The 25,049-nt window shown below is 37.2% G+C and overlaps 1 protein-coding gene across 8 annotated transcripts in view; it reads right to left on the reverse strand.

Annotated features, from left to right (window-relative positions):
* Nucleotides 1–1,066: 1,066 nt before the first annotated feature.
* Nucleotides 1,067–25,049, reverse strand: part of PRLR (prolactin receptor) — a 154,392-nt gene continuing 130,409 nt past the window's right edge. For all 8 annotated transcript variants that reach the window (XM_015653093.3, XM_015653099.3, XM_015653097.3 and 5 more), the window contains 12 exons: nt 24,633–24,746; nt 23,485–23,617; nt 20,001–20,170; nt 19,052–19,218; nt 18,074–18,215; nt 15,988–16,120; nt 14,603–14,772; nt 13,185–13,354; nt 12,095–12,239; nt 11,169–11,268; nt 10,142–10,211; nt 1,067–9,517 (listed from right to left, as the gene is read on the reverse strand). In XM_015653093.3, the coding sequence (XP_015508579.1) occupies nt 8,507–9,517; nt 10,142–10,211; nt 11,169–11,268; nt 12,095–12,239; nt 13,185–13,354; nt 14,603–14,772; nt 15,988–16,120; nt 18,074–18,215; nt 19,052–19,218; nt 20,001–20,170; nt 23,485–23,617; nt 24,633–24,702 (2,481 nt within the window). In that variant the 5' untranslated portion in view covers nt 24,703–24,746 and the 3' untranslated portion in view covers nt 1,067–8,506. The remainder of the gene's footprint in view (nt 9,518–10,141; nt 10,212–11,168; nt 11,269–12,094; nt 12,240–13,184; nt 13,355–14,602; nt 14,773–15,987; nt 16,121–18,073; nt 18,216–19,051; nt 19,219–20,000; nt 20,171–23,484; nt 23,618–24,632; nt 24,747–25,049) is intronic.

Genomic DNA, 25,049 nt, shown 5'->3' on the forward strand with positions numbered 1-25,049 from the left:
TAGCACAGCCTCCTACAAGGATGGGAAAAGTGGGAAGCTGTATTTCCTTCCTCCATTACCTGCTCTCAGGCAAGCCCCAGGCAGCCATGCACTCAGTCCCCCACCAGTGGGACTGGGAGAAGAAGGGTAAAAGCTGGAAAACCCTTGGGCTGAGATAGAGAGTTTGACAGGAAAAGCAAAAGCCACACATGCAAGCAAAGCAAAAGGAATTAATTCACCATGTCTCATGGTCAGGCAGGAGTTCAGCAATCTCCATGGTCACTTGGGAAGACAAACACCATCATTCCAAATGTCTTTACTCAGTACTTCACACTGAGCAAGGTGTCACATGGTCTGGAATATCCCTTTGGTCAGTTGGGGTCACATATCCCAGCTGTGTCTCCTCCCATGCACTCAGAGAACGCCTTGGCTCTGACTAAGCTCCGCTCAGCAACAACAAAATCATCTTTTTTATCTGTGTTCAGCACGAACCCAAATCCTCATACCAGCTACTGTGCAGAAAATTAGCTCTGCCCCGACCAAAACCAGCACATCCTTTTAATACTGAAGAATCAAGGGTCAAGGTGGCATTTCCTGGAATGGAAATTGGAACACAGTTTAACCAGTGAGAGGTATTTCACAGTGCCTTTGATGACCCTGCCTGCTCCTAAGGTAGAAGGTTGGCCACAGGTAGCCTGGGGGGGAGCCCCAGTTTTGCAGAACTGCCCAATGTTGGTGCAAAGGGTCAGAGATTTGTACCCTCTAGTAACTAGGGCAGTGCTTACACACCTTAGGGCTCCCTCAATCCCCAACCTTTCTTGATCAAACTTTACCTTTGCTAAACAAATTTCAATGACAAATATAATTTAAATCAGCATAAAGAGCCATAAAGAAACATAAAAGTTGCGACCTGGAATGTGAGCCATTTGTGTTACCTGGTTCAATTGATCAGTGCACTGAAATTGGTTAAATATCTACATGGAGTTTTCCTTGTCCTACAGAGTGTCTTGGATGCCTGGATTTTCCTTTTTCTTTCTCTACATTATATAGTAGAAATGTTGCACATCATGAAGAAATACCAAATTTGTGAATTTTATTCACGAACCTTTATTGAACTGAAATGCGAACACCATTGCAAAGAGATCTTACAATGACAAAAGATAATTCATCAGAAAGCTACAGACATCATAACAATATTGATCTTGCAAGTGAAAACACTAACAGATTCTATTAAAGCCAGCATTTTCAATATTAAGAACTTAAAAAATTTATTTGAAAGCATTTTCCTTTAGATACATTTAGAAACAATGAAGGATTCCTGAGCAACTACTTTTATACCAGTATTCTCCAACCAAAGTACATACTACATATGAAATCTAATTCTTACAATTTCCTGTATTTTAGAAATTTTCAAAATAATTTGGATCTGGTTCACAGAATAATTGTGCTTAAAGTAATTCTGTTGCTACAGTAATGATGCTGTGATAACCTCTCATGTTCCATTGCATACAAATTCTGAAACTGTACTGGAAAAAATGCCTAGTTTGTATTGCAAATCTACCAATGAAATGCTTTATGCAAATGGAAAAAAGTATGCTCTAAATATTGGGTTATCTCTTTCCCTGCTGAAAATATACTGTTTATTCTGGATATTATTCAGAAGGTGTCAATTTTGTTTCTTTGAGAGACTGCTGGCACAATTAATGGTAAAGGAGTTCCAGAGACTTTTACCCTCACTTAACAGTGTATCAGAATTTTGAACAAATACAATTAGTTAATGTCTGCTAACATGTTTTTTTCTGGGCTGTACTTTTTTTAACAGTGCCTTCAGTATTGCTGTATCTTACACAATGACTAAAACATACACAAAACACAACAAAAATATTTCAGAAGCCAAGATAATGCTGAATATCTCTGAGCAATATAACACATATATAAGAACTGATGGTTGTATTATATCTGATAAACCATTTTTATAGTCAGGATAGAAAAATTTACTTTCCAAAATGAAAAATAAACAACACTAAAGCAGCCCAGGAGCTCTTTCTGAGTACAGCTGAGCAGTAGTTTCATCTCCCTTTTGGAATGAAAGACAAAGGGATGAGAATTAAGAGTAGTCTACAGCATCATGAATATTAAAAAATATGATACGACATCATTATAGTTCTGCCTGTAGAAAAATCTGCCTTTTTCTAAACATGTATAATTTTCCATTCTACTGAAGGGATTTTTTTCTACAAGTGACTTGTAAAGTGATTTCCAGCATCCTCTAAAAATTCTACTCAGTGCTACAAGTCTCTAACCATTGCAGGAACTGAAATGAAATCTTTCAATGTTTATTGATGTCAAAGTGAGGTGAAGGTACTCAGAAGCTCACAAAAATAGATCCAAAAGCAGCATTGTTAAAAAAAAATAGTTAAATAATGTCAAGATCCAAGACAAGCAGCATCACCGAGTAGAAAAGGACAATAAACCTTCCAAAAAGAGAAATATATAAAAAAAGACTTTTTTATATCTAACTGCTCTATGCACCAATATCTTGAGTATAAGATCAGCTTTTAGCATATCAGCACTCTGAGAGGACACACAACTAATTCAGGTATTTTTCTTAACTACTTCCAAGAGATATAATAGTGCCTTTTAAAAATGTAACATATTGAAGAGATGTATCTTAAACCCCACTTGGTAATTTTCAGAATTTATTACCACGGTAGCGACTTCCCAGCTAAGGAAAGTATTAACAGATACATTGTCACAGGTACAAAGTGAAACAATGCCCAGAAATGCCAAGAGACTGCTTAGTAATATCCCCAAAGTATTTTTTCTCTTGGAGCTCCTAGGTCATTGTCTTATATATACTAAACAGAAACAAAACAATGCTTAAGAATGGTAGACACATGTGTGGGACAATGTAGATGGACAAATAAATCTCCCCTGCATATCTGTGTGAAAAACGGAAGGTTGTTTATAAAAGCAGTGCGGTACACTTTATTTCTCTTGATTTTTTCTCTTAGGAATGTAGGAAACACAGTGTCAGATCAGATGCTGAGACTGACTCTTCGAGTTTTGTTTCTGCCTGGGACCAATGTCAGATATGGGGAAGAAAAATCCCATAACTGGTAGAAAACAAATGACCACTTCTCATGTATAGGGCTTTTCCTGCTCATATGTAACAGCTGATCCATAGCAGCTGATTTCAACATTTTGCCAACTCTTCAGCACTGCATAAGGCTTTACTGATTTTGTGGATTATATCAGGTAGCTGCCCACATTCCCACATTAGATATAAAAGTATTTCCTTCTCTTCCTTTATTTCCCCTCACTAACTCATTTATCACTCCTCTCAGTTCTGCTAGTTCTTATTTTTTACTGTCTATTCTCACATTTCATTCTTTCCCTTCCATTTTCTCTTCTACCCCCGTTCTTCTCAGCTGTAGTCAAAAGGCATTTTTTCCCTCATCATCTACAGTCCCACAGTGACTGTACTCCTTTTCCTCTCTGTCACATGCAGCAACATTTTTGCTCTTCCTGTCACTTAGTGGAGGACTTGGCAGGAGTGGGTTAACATTTGGACTTTATGACCTTATAGGTGTTTTCCAACCTAAACTGTTCTATGCTTCTATCATATTTAAGTTATTTATATCCCCATGTATTATGTGTTTAGGCATCCATTTATCTTTATTTTTCTGCTTGACATACACAAAAAAAACCCGAAGAAAATCCCTGATTTGTTTCAAAATGGTTTTCAAGGCTGGGCCACAAGGTTACTCAAATTGTTATAATTCAGTCTGTCTTTCCACACCCACAGGAGCTAGAGCCTGATTTTAGTGTGACAGTTTGATCTAGTTGAGAGCAGGGCTTTCCATTTTTACTCAGACAGACTTGAAAGGCTTGCTTCCTAGGAACTCAGTTGAAAACAGATAATTCTAAATAGCAAATATTGATAAACACTAAGTTCCATTGGTGAGATCCAGAATGACAGCACCTCTGGAAAATTGGCTCAATCAGTCCTAGTGACCTGGGAATACAAATAGTGGCAAAAAACTTTTCAGGCCAGGAAAGGGACTGATGCTTGACTGCCAATCTGGACAGCAAGGATATTCTTACAAAATTCTTACTTTAGCTTTCTTTTTTCCATTTAATTAATTAATTAATTACAGCATTTAATTTTGCTACACATCTCAAATATTCCATCCTCATACTGCCACTGCAACAGAAGTGATGATTCCATGACAAGCTTTTTCTTAACAAAATAATTTGAACTTACAAATGAGATTTTTAAATTCTTGACAGAATGAGTCACAAATTTAAACACACAAAAAAAGCAAAATGCTTTTTTCTGCTTGCCTTTTAAAGGGAGACAAAAATAAAATCTGAGGTAGCAATTATTTGAGAATGTGATGCCTGATCTCATGACACTTTTTTTACTTCATTTGTCTTTATGGCTTTGCAGAAGATGTCTGATGTCTATCAACAGGCTTACGTGACTTCAGTTTCCTTGCACAACGGCTTCAGATCATTTAGTTACCATGAAATTACGATATACACTTACAGGCTTCATGATGTAAACCCCACATATACAATGCTTCAGAGAGCACAAAAAGTTCTGCTTATTCATTTTAAACACCTGCTGCTACTACACTTGGGATACTTGAATGACATTTAAAGCAGCTGTCTATTTTTCAGCCATTTAAACATAGACACACAGATAGATATACTACAGAATTCAGTTTGACATAAATCATCATTACATATTTGTTTTACAGTTTTCTCCATAAACACACATATCCTCTTACTAAGATTATATCAGGTTATTTCACTGCATTTTTATTAAATAATCTTTGTAGTTACATAGTATCATAAAGACCAAACTTAAAGTCTTAATCATATGTGATACTGAGCTTTGTGAGCATGTGCCAATTCATTAGTTTGTATTTCTTCTAAAGTCTGAAATATTACACAGAAATACTAAAATTGTACATCAAATATGTATCTGCTGAAAACAAATCTAGTAAAAAAAATACGATAATGAATCATATTTGCCAATTCTGAAGAAAGCATGTTAAAATTAGTCTGAGTCAGAAGTAAAGGTAATTAAATAAAATGCATATGTTCAATTTCAGGAGTTTTGTAAAACTATTTCTGTAGAAGAGTCTTTATGCTACTTTTTAGGCCTTTTATGCTATCACAAAGTAGATCACACTTTAAATGACATGTAGATAACTTCGATGTTGAAAACATCATTCAGAGTCTTGAAACTATTATTCCAAGTGAGAAATTTGACTAATGGTGCAAGAGCTAGAGGGCTGATCCCTGTTCCTGGGGTAAATTCTGTTTCTCCCTCTGGATATCAAAGGAGGTGTCAAGAGCCTGTTTTTCCCCACTGTTGTGTCATAATTATTTTATACAGTGTTTGACTCTATCGAAGTGCTGCAATAACTCGAGTACTTCCTAATGAAAAGCATAAAGACCGGCAAGCAAAAATACTGTTGCAAACAGAAAAAATGAAGTCTTTAAACATTAAAATGGCCAAACACTTAGCAGAAGGTTATTTTGATTTTACAGAACACTTGTTTTTTATTTTTTTAATGTACTTTCAGATGTTTAAGGTCACTTTCAGAAGCTCTGCTACTGGGAGCAACAGGGTGTTTTGAAAAATATAAGCAAAACCAAGGGAAAATTAATCTATCTGCACATTAGTTCAGTTTCAAGAATTAAATACATTTATGACAATACATTCAAATTACATTTAACTAGCAAATCCCCCAAAACTTCAAAGCAGCAAGAAAATGCCCCTTTTCCAGTGTGGGTGACTTTCCCTTTCCATGAAGAGCCATGATGATTTGGCATATTGAAACATTCATCAGCAAAGGTGGGAGATGCTCAACACCACACAAAGTAATTTAGGCTACAACTATTTTACAGTTTCAGTATTCATTTATGACAAAGCAGAGAAACTCCTTGACTCTCTTTCTGTGTGGATTATTGGAGGCACACATGCTACAGTTAGGCAGGATGAATCATACACTTAAAATCTTCTAACTGTTGTGTCTGTGTGCTTCAGGTGAAAAGTAACTTCAGGTAAAAAGATGCAGTGGGAACAGCCTGTTACTGTCGTACATCTGAGTAGTCACCTGTGTTCTAACCCAAGAAATCTACTCTATAAGGAACATCTGTAGGCTCTAGGCTTGATAAGGTACTATAGCCTCTGTGCGTCACCAGATACATCCCAGAAGGCCTGTAGCAGCGCATCTTTTTGCACATCATCTCGTATAGGAAACTACACAGATAGAGCTATCTGTGTAAAGAAAGAAGAGTGTGTCTGATGGTGTTAGCTCTGTCAGATTCAGTCAGAAAACTGAAGGGTAAATAAAACACTGTCAGACACAGTGTATTATCAGCTTACACACTTCCACACGCATAAGTTTCCTCATAACTCAAGAGTTTATTTGCAGTACTAGTATACTACATACAGAGTATCTATGGTAAAATTATTCTGTTAACCATAACTGAACACAGTTTTATGTCTGGCTGATACCTGGAGTAGCCCCTTTGTGTCTTCATGTGTTAAGTAAGTGGCTGAATTAGGAATCTAGGATACCTTCCCACACCTTCAGCAGAGCATCCAGACTGCTCAGATCAGCCCCTGAAAGTGGGCAGTTGCCTGTATAGAGGACAGGCTCTAAATCTGATGCCACCCTAATGTTACAGTCTACATTACCATGTATGTTTACAGACACACAGATAATTAGCTACGTTCTGAAGTCCTGCCTGTGCAAAGGCTAGGCAGTTCTATTGATCTGTGCTTGAGCAGTTCCACTGGCTTGGAAGATAAAGGGTAAGAATCTGATTTGCCAAATTAGTTGTGACCATCCGGTACCTTCAGAATCTTAAATTCTCTTTTGTCTGGCTCTGCAGCAGGCACCTCGTACCACAGGAAGGTTTGCTCAGTGCATAAAATCATAAAAATATGGGGAAAAGTAAAGCTGTTCAGGAAGGAGACTAACAAAAGGGAGCCCATCTATCACATACACTCTCCTTCACAGGTACAGGATCATTCCCTCACCTTAAATTTCCAGTTTCCCCTGAAGCTAGAGGTGCTGGCTAAATACTTTGCCCACTTTTAATCAGTCATCACACAGTCATACTTTTCTGGAGTAAATGAAACCTTTGTTTCAAGAAGGAAGGACCACAACAACTTTGCAGCCACTACAGTATCATTTTGATTCTGTCTTCAGTTACATGGGATATAGTGGATCCTTACTGTTCCCACTGCTGTTCTGGGGACACATGATCAGCCCAAGTGCATGGACTTGCCTCCTCATTCCCACTGCTTTTTCAGTGGAGGTCTGAATCAGACCTTGGAGGCTGGGTTTCAAAACTGATGTTAATAAATTCATTATGAAAAATCTGACTTTCCTTCCAGGCTCAGAGAAAAGTGTGGAAGAACCCCATTTCATTTATAATTGGCATCAGAGTACAAATTCAAAGGGACAGAACCTTAGCTCTTGAAACCTAAATTCTATTTTAATTATATAATTACAGGTAATAAAAAAACCTGTGAAACAAATAATTTACAATTCAAATAGTAATATATCTGTAATATATTAGAAATATAGTTTAAAAAGTCTCCATATTCTTAATTAGTATAAAGTTTAATTTTATGCTTTGTATAGAAATTATAGCTTTACTTATTACTGCCTCGGCAGAAGGAAAGAGAAAAGTTCCTAGGTAGCTAAATAGCACTGGGAAATTAAAAAATATTTTATTTTGCTCTTTTTTTGGTAATAGAAAAATAGCCTTTAAAAATAGATTGTTAAACATATGGGCTTATATTAAAGTAAAATTGTATATTATATACAGTAAGGCAGTATATCATATATTATCCTGCTTTCTTTTTCATTTTGGTTTGTCTGGACTAAGATATGAATGGGATGCAGTTTTTTGTCACATTGAAACAAAACAAAAATATATTTAGAAGAATTTGTTATTTTACTGCAATTTGTAGAATATGTTCTCTTTTATATATGATTTGTAATGTACAAGAGTTCCTTTTTCTCAAGGATTGAGAAAAAAGATAAAGAAAACTTAATCTAGTGCTAGAACGCATTCAGAAGAAAACACATTGTAGGTAAGAATACATTGTGCAATGATTTATCTAATGTAGGAACTGCTCAGATCGCTATGGTTTGCTGACTAATCCACAACAATTTTCATCTTTGTTGAATCTGTGGTACCTCCTCAGGCTTCATTGACCAACAGAAGTTTTACAGAACTGAATAATTATTTTACAGTGCATTTTTCATAACAGACAAGATCCATTTCCTCATTTCACCGTGTCAGAAATGTGTGCTAATGATCCAGGACTGACATCCATGACTATAACCTCAACTCACAGATTATTTTATTACGTGTACAATGCACACAGGTGCTTAGGCTTTTGAAGACTAGGCTTTTTAAAAGAGCTGTTTGCTATGTGAGTTTCTTTTGCTGTGTGTAACCACTGAGTATGTGCTGTACTAATAGGTTATTTAAAGGAGGGCATAAAGGAAGATGGGTCCATGTAGTCTGATCCACTGGTGTCTCTTGTGGAATCACTTGGAGTTGTCGTGCTGTAGCTCGTATTCTTCTCAGCTTGACTTTGCTGTGGGTTCTGAGGTGTTTCTGCTACAGGTTCTTGAGACACAGGTGTGTTTTGGGTGCGCTGATCTGGCAATAATACTAAAATGTGATGGTCCATAACTGTTGAGACCTTGGTATATTCTTTGCTGGTTCCTGGAACAGTGCATTTTTTGGTCTTTCCACTATTTTCTTTATGTTTCAGTAATAGTGTTGGTTCCTCATCTTGTCTGACTTTATGAACTTCTACATAGTCCATTAGTTTAGGATTCAGGAAAGGCGACTTGTCATTTTGTTGGTTTTGTCTGACCTGCACTGTGGTTTGGTCAGTTTTGGAATATTCCATCTCGTTTATCTTTTCCATGTCATCATACACAGTTTCAGCAATAGGATACAGCGACTGACGGTTTTCTTCATTTCCCACCAAAACTGGTGAAGTGTTCACATTTGTGGTGTTCAGTGTTATCCTGAATGCCTCCACAGTGCTGTGGTAGGCAAACATAGCAGCCTGATTACTGGGCAACTGAGCTGCCAGCCACGTGCATGACTTTTTACTCTCACTGTTACAAGGGAGCGTTTTCTGTTCTGAGGCCGTACACTGAGTTTCCCAGCTCCCTTTTCCTCCTTTTTTTTCTTTAGCTCTTACATCTTGTGTTTGAAGAGCAGATGGAAGGCTGCGGGATTCCCTGCACTTCACAGGGAGGAGAGAAGGGCTATCACAGCTCCCTCGGCCTGAGTCACTGTCTGTTTCCTTGAGTATAATTTTTGTATTTTTACAATGAGTGTCATGACTTGGCATGAGCTGCTGATCCTCACTGTCCTCCACCTCCAGATATTCTATCAGTAGTTCCTCGCAGTCTGATGTTGGAGGGAAACCATGGCAACCAAGAGCACTCAGTAATTCCTCAGATTTTCCTGTCTGAAGGTATAATGAAAAGGATATAATTTTTTATTGTCAGCCTTTGGGATTACCTGTCTAGAACAATTGTGAACAATCTACATATTTAATATACAAATACTTTGATAGTTGTATTGCTAGACCTGAACCTGATTGCTGCAGAAACTATTGAAAGAAGGGAAGAAAAATTCCTGAGTTTCCTCAGTGGGGAGACAATCCTAAAATTCATGTTTCTAATTTGGGAGGAGCAGGGAGCTTTTGGCAGGTATGGCTCTCCTGAGTTTAACAAGAAGGAAATGGAAGAGAATTGCAGTGCAGACATGTCCTGCCTCTTCAGCATGGCAAAAGACTGTGGAGAGCATCTTCTGTAAGAACTACTAGGAAGGTCACAGAAGCATTTCTTTATGTCCCAGAAAACACAGCAGTCACAAACCCTCTTCTTAAACACCCTTCTGTTCCAAGTGCAAGGCAAAACTCTGACTCACACATATCCTCCACGAATTTAACCAGAAAGTGTTGCTCATTTCCAACATTGATTACTTGAAGCAGTTTTACACTTTACTGTGGTAATTGTCCTTGCCAATACGTAAGTTGGAAAAAACATGAGTTTTGGTGAATTATTTTGTTGTTACCTGTGGTACTCACCTCTAGCAGATGTGTATCTATGCCTTTTATCTTTGGTCCTGGAACTGGTGGCAGGATAAAGGCCATCATTCTAAAAAAAACCCGGAATAAACATACCAGATGTAAATACAGACTCTATCTCACTGTTTGTTCTCCCGTTTCCTCAGAATGTGACTAAGATTTGAAACACCTCTCCCATATCTTATACATCCCAGTTGGACCTCTGTCTCTTGTCTGCCTCTCAAGCTAGGTAATTCACAAATCCAGTTAGAGCTCATAAAGTAGCCTTAGATGTATTTATAAAAAACACCAGTAGTACAAAAGTTGTTCAACTGGAAAAGTAAAATTACTAATGTCCTTTTAATTGTCATCTGTTCCTTAACCTCTAGTTCTCTAACACCATTGTAAATTCATCATTGGCCATGAAACAGTGAAGTGAGGCACAGTTCAGGAGTGCTAGTGGGGCTGTCTGTGCATCTTTGACTGCCACCTGACTACTGATAAACAGGATTTATGGTGGAGGACATGGCTTTTCCAACCACAGTTTCTATCCCTTTCTTCTACTCAGCCAGTATTTTTTGTAAGACTTGTATAAAAGCAATAATCTTTGCAACACCTTTCTCTTTCGAATTTGATTGAAATCAGCCAGGATTCTAAGAAATCATTTGGGAAATTGATAGAGAGACTGGAAGAAAGACAATCTCATAATATAACCTTGTTTACTTTAGGAGATTATGACAAAACCCAAAGACATGTCTCCTGCAGGAGCAGTAGTACTCTAAGTAATGTTTGATGAATATTATATGACTAACCAAGATTAATCAGATCTAATAGAGACAGATCTTTACCCACTGAGAATTTAGTCTGGATTCCATAAGGAGCAGAAACACTGCTTCTTTCAGTTGTAAATTAAGTCAAATACCTATAACTAATAGTTTATAAGATAAGGCAAATGCCATAGGAAATTGAATCAAATATTAGAAGTCTCTATTTTTGAAAAGTTTTCTCTGATCTTGGACTCCATGCAATTGTGAAATTGATGGCTTACCTGTACCCTTTCATAATCATTATCCAGCTCATGGTTAAACATATAAGGGATGACAGGACACCAACGATGATCCACACAACCATATCTTTTACTCTGAAATCTAAGAAAAAACAGAATTATTTAAGGATATGCATCTAGCATATGTATAGTCAGCATGTCATAAAAACTCGCAAATCACTTTTATTTTAAAAATTGGCCTAAACTGCCAAAATTATAATCAAATAGAGGCCTTCAGAAGCACAGACAGATCTCAATAATCCCTGTAATATCAAATAATGAATATCATTTTTACTAATGGTACTGCACAGGAAATAAACTCTCTTGGAAAAATCATACAGAAATGCATGAAGAGGAAAATTTTGTCACAGCCAATTATACAGATTGGGTTCAAATCCAGTTGTATCAAAACTATAGCCATTTCATTATTAAATACATATCATACAATTAATTAAATGCTGGGTAAAATGACCTAGGATTACATATTTTTAAGGATTTTTATTGTAATGTAACACTTTTTACACTGAGGCGATTATTTCATATTAATTCCAGATAAAGAATAACGAAGACCTGTTACTGTCTGAAGGCAGTCACTCTCTGTTGCCTGTGTCACAGTTTTAATGCAGTTGCCTGAGTTCTTTTAATTAAAAACTACCATAAAGAGAACAAATTAGTCAGTAGACAGAAAGGAAATTATTTAAATAATCAAAGAAATTATTCACTTTCTTAGCTCTATCAAAAAGGAAAGAAGGGAAAAGGTAAGTGGGTATGGTGCAAGGATGAGAAGGATTTGGTTACCTTAGAAATGATGTCCTTGTCTGTCCCAGGGAAACTAAGGGAACTGAATGAGTGCCACAAACAGCTAACAAAAAAATATAACATGAACTTGCATGTAATAACAATTACTGAAGGGATGTCTGGCCACTCACCAGTAGGGATCTCAATATACATTTCTGGGCTCCACTCACTCCAAAGTCCATGGTGATCTGGTTTGCAGTGAATCTGTACAATGTACCTCTTTCCAGGATTTAAACTAAACATTTTATATTGTGTTTGTTGTCCAACAAAAATAGTCTGGAAATAAAATAAAAGTCACAGCTAAGGTTTTGGTAATCAAGATGAGAACATAAAATGAGTCTGGATATCTTTTCCTAATAACTGTTGAGCAGGCATGGAATAATAGTAAATTTTTTTATTTCAATAGTTTAAATTCTGCTTTCTAGCAGGTGAGAATGAGATCTGGCTCTGGTATAAAGTGCAAATTAAACTTCTACAAAAACACATCATAAATGTATGGCAAATAGGGGAGGAGCTGTGGTAATGGTAGGAACTGCAACAGTGACAGGAAGAGGAGGTGGCAAGAAACAGAGGTGGAGAAAGAAAATGCATAGAGGAAGATGGAATGTGAAGTGGTGGAAATGCACGGGGTAATAAAAAGTAGGTCTGGCCATAGGGCCAGAGGGAAGTGCAGTGGAAGGGGGAAGGCAAGAGGAGATACAGAGGTGGTTTGGAAGCTCTGCAGGCAAGAAGGGGATAGAGTCAAATACCAATAGCTGGAGTCTTTAATTTGCCACTCGTTTAAGTTGTAGATCCTGGCCATATAAAATCATTATTATTATTGTGTTCCCACTGCAATTACCACCTAGTGATTATTTATATAAATTTAAATTATTTTATGTAAAGTCACTGATCTTTCTGTTATCTAAGAAGTGCTTGTGGTTAAGAATAAATTATCACAAAAGACAGCTGACTAAAAGAGAATGAACAATTTAAACTAAAATGCCAGTATGATTAATAAATAATGGCCACAATTAAAACCAAGTATTTATCACCTGCTATTGTACAGCAGCATCTGAGATACCAGTGTTCTCAGCAGGAAATCATAGGTTACACAAACACTTTTGAAAAATTATGAACTATTTAGAGTGTCTGCTTCATTACATTCAGGCATGAGACTTGGCTGACAAAATCTAGCTGGTTAGGAAAAAATTATCTAGCAAAAACTTGTGACATTCTTACCTCCCATTCCTCTCCCTCTTCAGGCTTTAGTCGCAATTCATATTCAAGGGTAAGCCATCCAGATCTGACATCAGCTAGTGGGGGTGGAGACCATGTCAGGACCAGATACGGTTTTCTCTTTATTGACTTTTTTAATTCCAGAGTTATATTCACAGGAGGATCTGGCTGTACTGTTGAAATAAAATAACTGTCAATAAGAGTTTAAGTGACTTTTTTCCTTGCATCTTAGGAAGAAATACAAAATTATGTGAGTGAAGAGTTGCCATCTCCACTGTGTCTGGCAATTTAGAACAGCTACTGTATAGAAATCAAGAGTTTTCAGGTAAAGTAAGTATGGATTTATGAATTTTAAAACTTGTCTGAATAGTAGTACGTTGGATTCATATTGAGATTTGCCTTAATCATTTATCATCAAAAATATTTTTTCTTACATTACCATTTATTGTTACTTTCCTCCACAACTATATTTTGAAGTTAACATCTTTGAAGTTATGTTATGGAAGTTGTGTTCTACTATAATCTTACCAAAGCTTGGCATAAATATTTAGGAACACTGAAAACATGGATGCAGCTAATGAAATTTGTCCCCTTCATCTTTTACATTTAAAAAACTCAACTGTATGGTCCCTACACTCATATGTAAGGATACTTAAAAATAAACCAAAAAAACATATTGAAACTCTGTCTGTATATCAAAAATAAACCAAAATGGAACATAGGTTTCTTCTACAGTCAGGCTTGCATCTTCCTAAGTTCAGAGGTAAAGCCTCTGCATCTTGTGCATGTATTTTACCACTGTCTGATCAAAGATTCATCAGGTCATTGGACTGAGGTAAAATATAAAGCCATTTCTCCAAGAACCCGTTTCCAGTTGCCAGACTCTTGGCAGCCAGATCCTTGGCAACAAAATGGTTATCAAGGATAATGCTCTGTTCTCTTAGATAAAACCCTAATTACTTGTCCACAGTCACTCTGTAGAAAAGTCTGAGAAAGAGATTATCAGTACACTGCCATAAAATGCACTAATGCAGCTTCTCTTGGGTCTGAAAACTACTTTTAGGTAATCAGATTTAAGTATTATTAGTTAAAAGATCAAATAGATTTCAGTTGCTTGTACAGTGGAAAAAATATTTTAGCTGGATGATGTTTCTTAGGGTTTGACAACAAGAAATATGGAAAACCAATAAATGTTTCTCTGAACATAATTTTAAACCTTTTAGCATTTTTGTCTTCTTCTGAAAATAAGATGGTAAAGGGATGAAAATTGATTTGTTATTACACTAAGGAATATCTTATTTGCCCAAATTTATAACTTGGATATAATACTATATATGAGAAGAGCTGAAATTAAAATTCTTGTGTCAAAACCCATGATTCTGAATTATTTGGTTGCACAGAAACTACTTTTTAACTCTTACCTATGTAAGTCACATCCACATAATGAGGATCAGAGACATTACTTCCCATTTCATTAGTTGCCCTCACAGTAATATTGTATATGGTCCAGAAAGAGGTGTGCTTTTTATCGAAGTAGCACGAATTGGGGCCTGCAGTTTTGTAATCTGGACATTCATAAACTTTTTCTTCTCTGAAATGAAAGAATCCCAGTGATTAGGTTACACAAACTAAAACACCTGATTGGTTTACTAGTAGTTCGGCTTTATTTAGGGCTGGATCTGATTTTTCACACCTGGCAATGTGAAGAAAATCAGAAAACTGGTACAAGACTAAAGAGTCATTGGACAATCCCAGAGACTGTACTAAGCATTTTCCCCATGAAGTAAACACACAGAGCCTGAAGAATTTAGGCTGTTGCAGATACAGCTGTGGGCTAGTAGAGCTCAGCTCTTATTTCTCTGAAAGCCACTGTTCACTGCACCGCCCAGAGCCCTTACATGTTCTAGAGGCTGAGTACAACTGATTGCTGAAATCTTCTAGCCCATCTATTAAAATTTTAGTATTTCCAGTGTTCATTCCACACTCACAGGAATTCTGTGTGTTACACTAATATGCTTTCAGAATTAATTTGGTCTTGACCATCAAAAAAAAAAAAATCTATTTTGTACCTCTCCTTCACATCCATACCCAAGCTTCCCAAAGTCAGAGAAAGGGTAGGAGAGAAAATTGAGTATGTAGTATTTGTTTTCATGCTCTTCTTAGGTGCACAATAACAAAAGATGGATGTGGACCTATTACTCTGCCATACCTGGCTGGACCAGCATCTGTGTTTTTACACTAAAACTGGGCTCTCAGCTGACAGTTACAGAGTTTGCAATCTATTTTGGTCATTGCAAGGCTGAACAGTACCAGGTGAACTAAAAAGGACCAAAAAGGTTCACAAGACCTAAAAAAATTTATTGACTTTCTTTAAAATTAATGTTTAGCACTTTATCTGAGTTCCAAGGAAAGATTACAACAGAAACCAGGAGGCATTCATAGCCTATGAGTGCAAAACAAGCCTTATCAAAAGATGAAAGTTTTAATATCTGGTCATTTTGGAAAGTTTTATTTCTGAGACTGCATGGTTGAAGACTTCTAGGACTGTGCAGTTGTATTGTTTACTAGTATGCTGTTGATGAGCAATGAAAAGACAGAATTCACAGTAATTCACCTGCCATTATAAAGAAATCAAGATTTAGTATTTTGGTCTTAGACATATTGCTGCTTTAGTGTGATGCCAGAACATGGCACTGGACAAAACCATGGGCTATAGAAAATGGCATCTCCTGAAAAAAGAAACGAATGAGGATTGATTTTCCAGGTCCTTCCAACAAAATGCTGAATAACTACACAGCACTATTACCCCTCTTTGCTGTAAAGCAATGTGTGGTTGGTCAAGAGTCCTCCATCTGAAGCAGGTTTCCACCAGCAAGTAAATGTTTCTTTTTCAGGAGAACGGCACTTTATTATTGTAGGCTTTTCAGGAGGTAACCGTTCTGTAAGAAATAAAGAAATCAACTAATTAGCAAGTTTAATCCATTAGATCCACCTTGAATTCGTAAAACAATGTTAAGCAGAGAACAGGTAAATATGAAAAAATAAAAAGTTTTATTTCGTAGTAGCCCAGGAAAGGAGGGACCATTCCCTGCTTAGGGCAACAACTTGCTACTCTCACCTGGGTTCTGAATTCCCTCTCACTGCAGCTGCATTGAAGAACAGTTTTAGATTTCTGCTTGTGGCTTTCTTCTGCCCCACAATCTCATAAAGAATGTTGAAATACTGTCATAGCTGGCTCTATAAAATAATTTAAAATAAACTATTCTATCCAATCTATTTTCAATAGTGTTCTGGTTTCAGCTGTGATAATTTCTTCTCAATAGCTGCTATATTCCTGTGGTTTGGATATAGTATGAGAATAATTTTCATAATACAGGGATATTTTGTCACTAAGACATGTTTATCCTAAACCAAGGACCTTTTTGTGTCTCCTGCTCTGTCAGTCAAGAGGTACAAAACAGAAGAAAAAGCTTGGGAGTGAGTATAGCCAGGACAGGTGACCACACTGTAGAAACACTCCACTCCATGGAACATCATCTCCAGAATACAAATTTGGGAGTTACTCAAAACCAGCGCCCATCAGGAGGATTCAGAAATGGGGTCCAGTATTGATCAGTAGTGCGTGAGCAAATATATTGTCCCTAAATTTTTGTTGGTTTTTTTTCCCCTTTTTTATAATCATCATCAACAATTATTATTATTATTACATTTTACTTGGTTTCAATTATTGCATTGTTCTTATCCCAACCCACATATTTTACCTTTGATTCTTCCCCTCATCCCACCATAGTGACATATGAGTGAGCTGCTGTGTGATTGCTTGTTGCCAGCTGGGCTTAAACCACTACATACAAAAACATTTTTTTTCCCCAAAAGGTGTGTTTTAAGATGATTTCTGTTTGAAGGGCATGCTGTCATTTTCTTTTGCTTTTAGGTAAAAAAAAATGAAGAATGTAAATGTTTGTCTATTTGTTTGTGTTCTTGACAGTAATTTTCTTCTGAACTACTCAAAATACACAAAGAAGCAGCTTTCATATTTCACTGTAATGTTGTTATGTTCAGTACTTAGCCTACTTGCATGATTGCTCCTGGGCAAGTTTTTATAGTTTCAAGAACAGCACTTAAGAGTTGGCCAGAGAAAAATGTTTAAATTTTGAATAGGATGATGCCCGTCAAAACCCTGAAGTGATTGAAACTTTTGCAGTTATACATTTAGGGCAAAAATATGGTCCTATTACATCAATAATATATATTTTCTACTATGTACAGAGGAGGCATTGATTTTCCAAATTTTTAATTGCCTGAGGCAGACCTGAAAATGGGACATTTAAAAAATATTTTTATATTAACAGTACTTCAACAATCTCCATGTCAAATAATGAATAATACAACTAGTAACTGAAAAAGTTTTGAGACAACTTGGCTAAAGTGTCTGGCAACAAAATATGGTGTCATACATACTTAGTGTGTCTACTCAAATCCAGTAAAACACAGATGGTGACTTCCATGTGATAGTATCTGTAAGTGTCATGCTCTGTTAGACACAGCAGGGCTTTCAGTCCAGGCTCTTATACCTGATATTTATAGCTACAGATAAAATCAACATGATTTTTCAATAAAGAGACAGGGACAATAAATTATTTAGACACACCTGTATCAGAAGTGACTTCCTAGTAAATCCCACCTTGTTTATCATAGCCAGTTTCAGCAGAGGATCCTGACTGGATCACCAAGATTAACAAAGCAAGTACAACAGAAAGTATGGTAAAATGCACTGAGCACTAGAAAATATCTGTGTGAGAGGCCAGGTTTTCACGAGTGGCATTTAGGCACCTTCACAGCATTGAACCTACAATTTAAAAGCAATTTACAGAGCAGCAGTCATCACTCACCTTTAGGGATCTGAATGCTTCTTTCTGAGCTCCACTCGCTCCATTCTCCAAGGTCTAACATGCAACGCACCTGAACGATGTACTTCACCCCAGCTTGCAGGCTGGTCACCTCGTAGTGCGTCTGCATTCCTACAGATACTGTCTGAAAATGAAAATGGACAGGGAAAATAATAAAGAATTGGACCACTTTAACAAATAAACCATAAAGGAATAGGCATTGAGTTACTGACTTCTGAAAGTCAGGGATATAAGTTGGCTATTTGTAAGATATTAAAAGCAAAAGCAGTGATTTAGCAGAAAAAAAATCACTGCTGATTCTGATACTCAAAACCATGTTGAACTATAAAGTTCCTAGTACTCCATTGGATCCACAATGCAAGGAGCATTACAAGTAGTCTAACCCATATATAAACCTCCCACTGAAATTCTTCTCAGTGTCTTTAAGTGACTTTCTCAGACCCTTCTCATTTCTCCCCAGAACTATTTCAAAATTCATAGTATTCTTCACCATCAAGGTATCAACAAGCTAGATAGCATTGAGGACTATAACTTTAAGAAGTACTTGACTATGACCTTAACAATGACATTTTGTCCCGAAAACTCAGCTGTAGCAGTACTGAAGCTGATTCGTAGAAATACGGCAACGGGTGGGGAATCTCAATGGAAATGGTTAAATGTAAATAGGCCACAACAAAATTTTTGAGGGGCAGGTTGTCTCCAACTGATCATGTTGAAGAGAATGATGATAACTGGGTTTTGTTGTACTGTTTTGTCATACATAACATTAGGATGATTGTGGAAATTATGTTGAATTTCACGGTGTCTATAGACCACTCCAGTATTTTAGTTTCTTTAATCAGATTTGGTTACATTAATTTTTCTATTTTTACACAAACTAACATTTTTATAAGACCAATTAAAGTGAGATAAGAGAATTAACTGAAAAGAGCATTTGTAAAATAAATGTTTTTCCCTTACCTCCCACTCTTCTTTTTCCTCAGGCTTTAGTCGAAGCTCATAGTGATATACATGTGAATTAAAGCTGGCATCAGCTAATGGGGGTGGAGACCATCTTGCCCAAATGTATGACATGTTGGCAGATGTGTTTGTTTCTAGAGAGAGATTCACTGGAGCATCTGGCTGAACTGTATAAATGAATGAAAAGTGCATCATTTAATTTTCTCTCAGAAAAGACACCTCCTTTATATTTTTTTATGTCATCCTATTAATTTCAGATAATTCAGTGTTTTAAAGAATATTAAAGAAGCTTTTTATTTTTCTCCTTAATGTGTTTAAATACCTGATTTCCAACAGTATCAGCAAATCTTAAAGGTTACTCGGAATTTGTCAGGCTAAGGAAATACAGATCATAATTTTGTAAGGCCACTCTTGCAAAATAAAAATGTCAGCTGTTTCATAGCTAGAAAAACTAAGTATATTATAATTAAAATGGTGTATTATGTGTGTGCAGAAAGTAGAATGGAGTCAGTAATATAAAATACTACAAAAAGCCTGAATAATGCTCAGGCAGTTCTTTTTACCCTTCCAAGATGGCAATGCCAGCAGTTAGATTGTTACATTTGAAATATTAGGTAGCTTAACTTAATTTGAAAATTATATAATCTACATTGAGTCTTAAAATATTGCAGACAACTAGAAACTGAAACAATTTTTTCAGCTGAAGTTAAATTTTTTATATATTCATACATGGAATTCCTACAATCAAGAATGTAGTTACTTAATGAATAATTAAATTTCAATTTTCACATATATTTAACATGCATACTTCAGATTATCTGTAAATAAACACTTCTCAACAGCAAGTTTCACATCATGAGGAAGAAATCTCTCTCCACTAGCTGTTCTATAATTAAAAACTGTATGCATCTCCAACTAGTTTGTTTTCCATTTCATTCTTTGATTTTACCTATGGAAGTTACATCCACATGCTGAGGATCTGAGCTGTTACTTCCAATCTCATTTGTTGCCGTTACAGTGATAATATAGGTTGTCCAGGGATTAGTGTGGTTTTTATTGAAGTAGCAGGAATTTGGACCTGATGTTAGGTAGTCTGGACATTCATAGATTTTTTCTTCACTGAAACAAAATGATTAAAAAATTTAGGAAATTAAGCAAAGCAGATAATATTCTAGTAATGGTTCAGCAGAGAAATCTGAAATGTTTGTATATATAGATAGATGAAAAATATATATAAAATCACATATATAATTTATATAGATATATAAAAAAGAAATAAATTTTAATAAATTATTTATAAATACAAAAATATAAATATATAATTATCTATATAATGATATATTTTATATATTTTATTATATAGATATATATATATATAATTTATAATTTTATATTGTATATATCTATTGCTCCATCTCTTGGGAACATCTTTATACACATCAAATGCCATTACCATAAATGCTTCAATGATATTTTTACTGCAGTTGATGAATGCTTTCACCCTCTTCTTAATAAATAGGAATAAATCAACAAAAGAAAAGAAACAGAAATTTCCAGAGACAGAACAAAGGAATTTTAACAGTATTTATAAGCAAGTAAGAGGGAAATGAAAAATATTTATTTCAATTAGATAAGTTGCTAAATATCTTTGCACATTACCCCTAGAAATTAAACTTATGGGCCCTTATGGTAGAAAAGTCTTTTATTGATCAGTATCAGAATCAGTTTTCAGCAAGGTCAAAGAATCATTTAGGTTGGAAAAGAGCTCTAAGATTGTCAGGTCAAGCTTTGACCACTGTCAACAAGTGCCATGTCCAGGTGTTTCTTGAACACCTCCAGGAACAGTGACTCCATCACCTCCCTGGGAAGTCATTCCAATGCTTACCCATCCTTTCAGTGAGGAAATTCTTCCTGAGGTCCAACCTGTACCTCCTCTAGTGCAGTTTGAGGCTGTTTCCTTTTGTCCTATCACTATGCCCTGAGAGAAGAGACTGACCCACACATGAGTACACCCTCCTTTCAGGAAGTTGTAGAGTGATAAGATGGCCCCAGAGCCTCCTTTTCTCCAGGATAAACACCCCCAGCTCCCTCAGCTGATCCTCACAGGGCTTGTGCTCCAGACCCTGCCCCAACTCCGCTGCCCTTCTCCGGTCATGCTCCAGCACCTGTGTCTTTCTCACAGTGAGAGGCCAAGAACTGAGCACAGGATTTGGCTGTGGCCTCACCAGTGCTGACTACAGTGGGAAATCACTGTCTGGTCCTGCTGGCCACATTTTTGCTCACACAGCCTGGGAGCCATTGGCCTTCTTGGCCACCTGGGTACACACTGGCCCATGTTCAGCCCCAGATCCTTCTCTGCTGAGCCACATTCCAGCCACTCTGCCACAGCCTGGAGCTGCAAGAGGTTGTTGTGACCAAGGACTGGGTCTGGCACTTGGCCTGGTTGCACCTCACACCAAGGGCCTTAGCTCATCAATCAATGCAGATCCCTCTGGCCTCCAGCAGATCAGCACTCCTGCCCAACTAGACATCATCTGCAAATTGACTGAAGGTCCTCTCAATCCTCTCAACCATATCGTCAATAAAGACATTAAACAGGACTGTTTAATAAAAGTGACCCCCAACACTGATTTCTTAAGGACACCACTAGTGACTGGCTGCAGCTGGATGTATCTGCATTCACCACCACTCCGTAGGCCCACCCGTCAGCTAGTTCTTAACACAGCAAAGAGTGCTCCTGTCCAAGCTGTGGGCTGCCAGCTTTTCCAAGAGAATGTTGTGGGAGACATTATCAAAAGACTTTGCTGAAGTTCAGGCAGACTGCATCCACAGCCTCTCCTGACTGGGTCACCTATTCATGGAAGGAGATCAAGCAGGACCTGCCTTTCCTAAATCTATGGTAGCTGGGCCTGATCCCTTGGTTGTCCTGCATGTGCTGTGTGGTTGCACTCAAGGCAAAATTACTTCACAGTCAATTACTTATTTCCTTTACATGGGTCTTTGTCTTCTTTAGGAGAGGGATTGTTTTGTGCTCAAAGCTGGCCGGGGTGATGTACTCACAGCCTACCCCAGGTGTGAAAAACTACACAAACCCAAAGCATTAGCTGATGTGCATGAATTAACTTCAATTCCACTGCTATGCTCTATGTATCATCAATAATACATTCTTAGTTTCCAGGCATTTTTGTCACAGTTTATAAAGAAACGATGGGAGACAAGGGACTGTACCTAAGAGAAAATGAGCCTATAAAGGCAATTGTGGCCCAGGTTTAAAGTGCTTGGCAGAGCCTGGGTGCAGCAGATTTAATGAGATGGATAGGCACTCCTATCCTTCCCTTAGCAGAACAGCTCTGGGCAGTGACAGGTATGAATTTAAATGTTCATTAAACTTTTTGATCAAGACTGAAACATCCAGGCTTTCATAAAACAAAAGTTTTCAAATCATCATTGTGTACAGGAACTTCGTTAAAGACTGTATCTTTTTCTGCTCAGTGATTTGGAATATTTAATTGTAGCAGGGATGTCTGAGGCTTTATCTTACCAATTCTGAATCTCACTGGATTTATTAAAAAAAAATTAGTTTCTGAGCTTCCCTGCTTACTTGTCCCTGTTCAAAGACTGTTTGTTTTCAGGAAGAAAGTACAGTTAAACAAAGATGGACAGGTTAAGTAAAGCTGTCAAGCATATACATGCTTTATTCCTGAACATGAGGCAGTTGAGAATTTACCAAAATATTAACTTCTGTGATGTGGTACCCATGTCTGATTTCACTGCATTTTGGGAACCATTGACCAAAAAAGCAATAGGAAAAAAAATGACTATAGTCCAGATGGGGGTTTTGGTGTGCAGGGTGATGTACTCACCAGCCGTCACTGCCCCTGCCCAGCCCCATCATGCACTACCTGGGTCCCAGGCTCCCTGATCAGCAGGGCTCCTGCTCCACACAGCCCTGCCTTTCCCAGACACAGCCCCTGAGTCGATGTCCTGGCCCAGCCTGACCTCAACCTGCCCCTGTCCCCAAGGAGGAGACCGATGCCCAGGACTGGGCTCCCCTCCTCCTGCCCTGCTCCATGGCTGGGGTGATGGGAGACTGGCTGCCCTGTGGTGCCCTCATGCTCCAGTGCTCAGAGGAGATCCCGTTCAGCTGAAAGCTCTGTGCTTCCTGAAAAGATGGGCAAACATGCCTTTGCTCCCAGCACATCTTCAGACAAGGGCGATTTTTGGTAGATGAGTTTCAGAAGGGACAGGCTGAAGACTTGGGGCTGTCAGTGGTCATGTTTTCTTCCAACAAGGGAAGCCACAAATCTTATGCTGCCCTTGTTGTCCATCTGAGGTTCAAATGGATTAATAAAAACAACTTCACAAATTAATATTGTCATTCTCTCAGTCTGTCATAACCATCACTTACAGAGTACGTATGAACCACTCATTACCTGTCCTTGCTGTAGAACAGGGTGTAATTGTTTGGAAGTCCTCCATCTGAGCCAGGCTTCCACCAACACGAAAAGGTTTCCTTTTCTAGAGAACGACATCTTATTATCTGAGGTTTTCCAGGGTACGACTGACCTAGGGAAGTGCAAAGACCCAACTAGTTAAATTAGAAGTGGGCAATGCTTTTGGATGCTATTGTTGAATGATAAGTCAACCAAGCAATCTTTTTCTGAAGACATTAAAACTATATGGAACTGAGGACTGAATTGGGCAAATAAATCTGCCTGGGAAAAGGATCAATATTCTCAGAAAAGTAAACACATTTTACCTCAAACTTATAAAATAGCTAGTAGAATGTTTTTGGTTTTTAACATCAACATTTATTTTATTTTATTATATTATTATTTATTTACCTAAACTCGAAATGATATATTTATCTCCAAATTAAACGATGAAGATGTGAAATATAATCTCTAGGGTTCATCTTCATAAATGTTAACATTTTTTATCTTCAGATCATTTTAAGATTAAATTCCATCTTCAACTTTGCAACAGAACTAAAAATCCATTCTTTGTGCATATTTGGGGTAAATTACAGGTGAGACAATTATGAAAAGAAGGAAATTAATGGGCTAGATGGAATTTTTTGGGTACTGGCCACCTGAATGTACTCATTAATCATTCAAATATTCCCTGTTAATCCAAATACATTTAAGAATATTTCTTGTTAAGGCTACTTCTCATTAACTTATAGCAAGAACACAGATCATACATTTACATTCATTTTTAGACAACAAATGTGTGACCTTTTAACCTAAGCTAATCATTATTTCATAAAGTCCCATATATATTCATAAAATATCTCAAATGGTGCAACTATTCATATGCTAACTCCCAAGAAGGTGACAGGCATGAAGTGAATATAGGAGTGGAGTAAGTGCCTTTCAGTATTGCCACCAAACAGTCCTTAAAGTAATACTATAAAAAGACAGCTCCAGCCATTTTCAAAATCGCCATACCAAACTTCAGAAGAAAGTAATTTAAATAGGTACATGCTCCAATGGTGGTTGAGATAGATTGGGTAAAGCCTCAGACTTTTCTAAAGAAAGTGTCTTAAGGAAAAAATAAGTGTTTCAGGAATTGTACCTACCAGTCAGACCTACTGTAGTCAGAGCAAGCTGCAAAATGATTTGAACTGATGAAATGAATCTCTTTTTCATGATGCCTGTCTTTCCTCGGGAGGAAGTATCAGATCAAGGGCTCACTGAAAAACACGCCATCATGCAGCAGTCAGTAACAATGCTCAGCGTGCAATACGTATCGCTTGACTTGATCAAAGTCCTTTTTGAATTGCAGCTAATTGATTCTTGTTCTCTCTCAAAAAGGTGAGGCAACACCAACAGTTCCACTTGGGAAGCTGAAAACCTGAATCTCAGAGAAGTAGGTAGGCCTTTCCAGAAGTCTTTGGCTAGCAGTGATAGGATTACAATTTCTAAGCATTAACAAATCTTGCATATTTCTTTGGCATCTTGGGATACTGGGTTCTTATCTTAGAGTTCTAACTTCT

Source organism: Parus major, chromosome Z (assembly GCF_001522545.3).
Source record: "Parus major isolate Abel chromosome Z, Parus_major1.1, whole genome shotgun sequence".
NCBI classification, from domain to species: Eukaryota; Metazoa; Chordata; class Aves; order Passeriformes; family Paridae; genus Parus; species Parus major.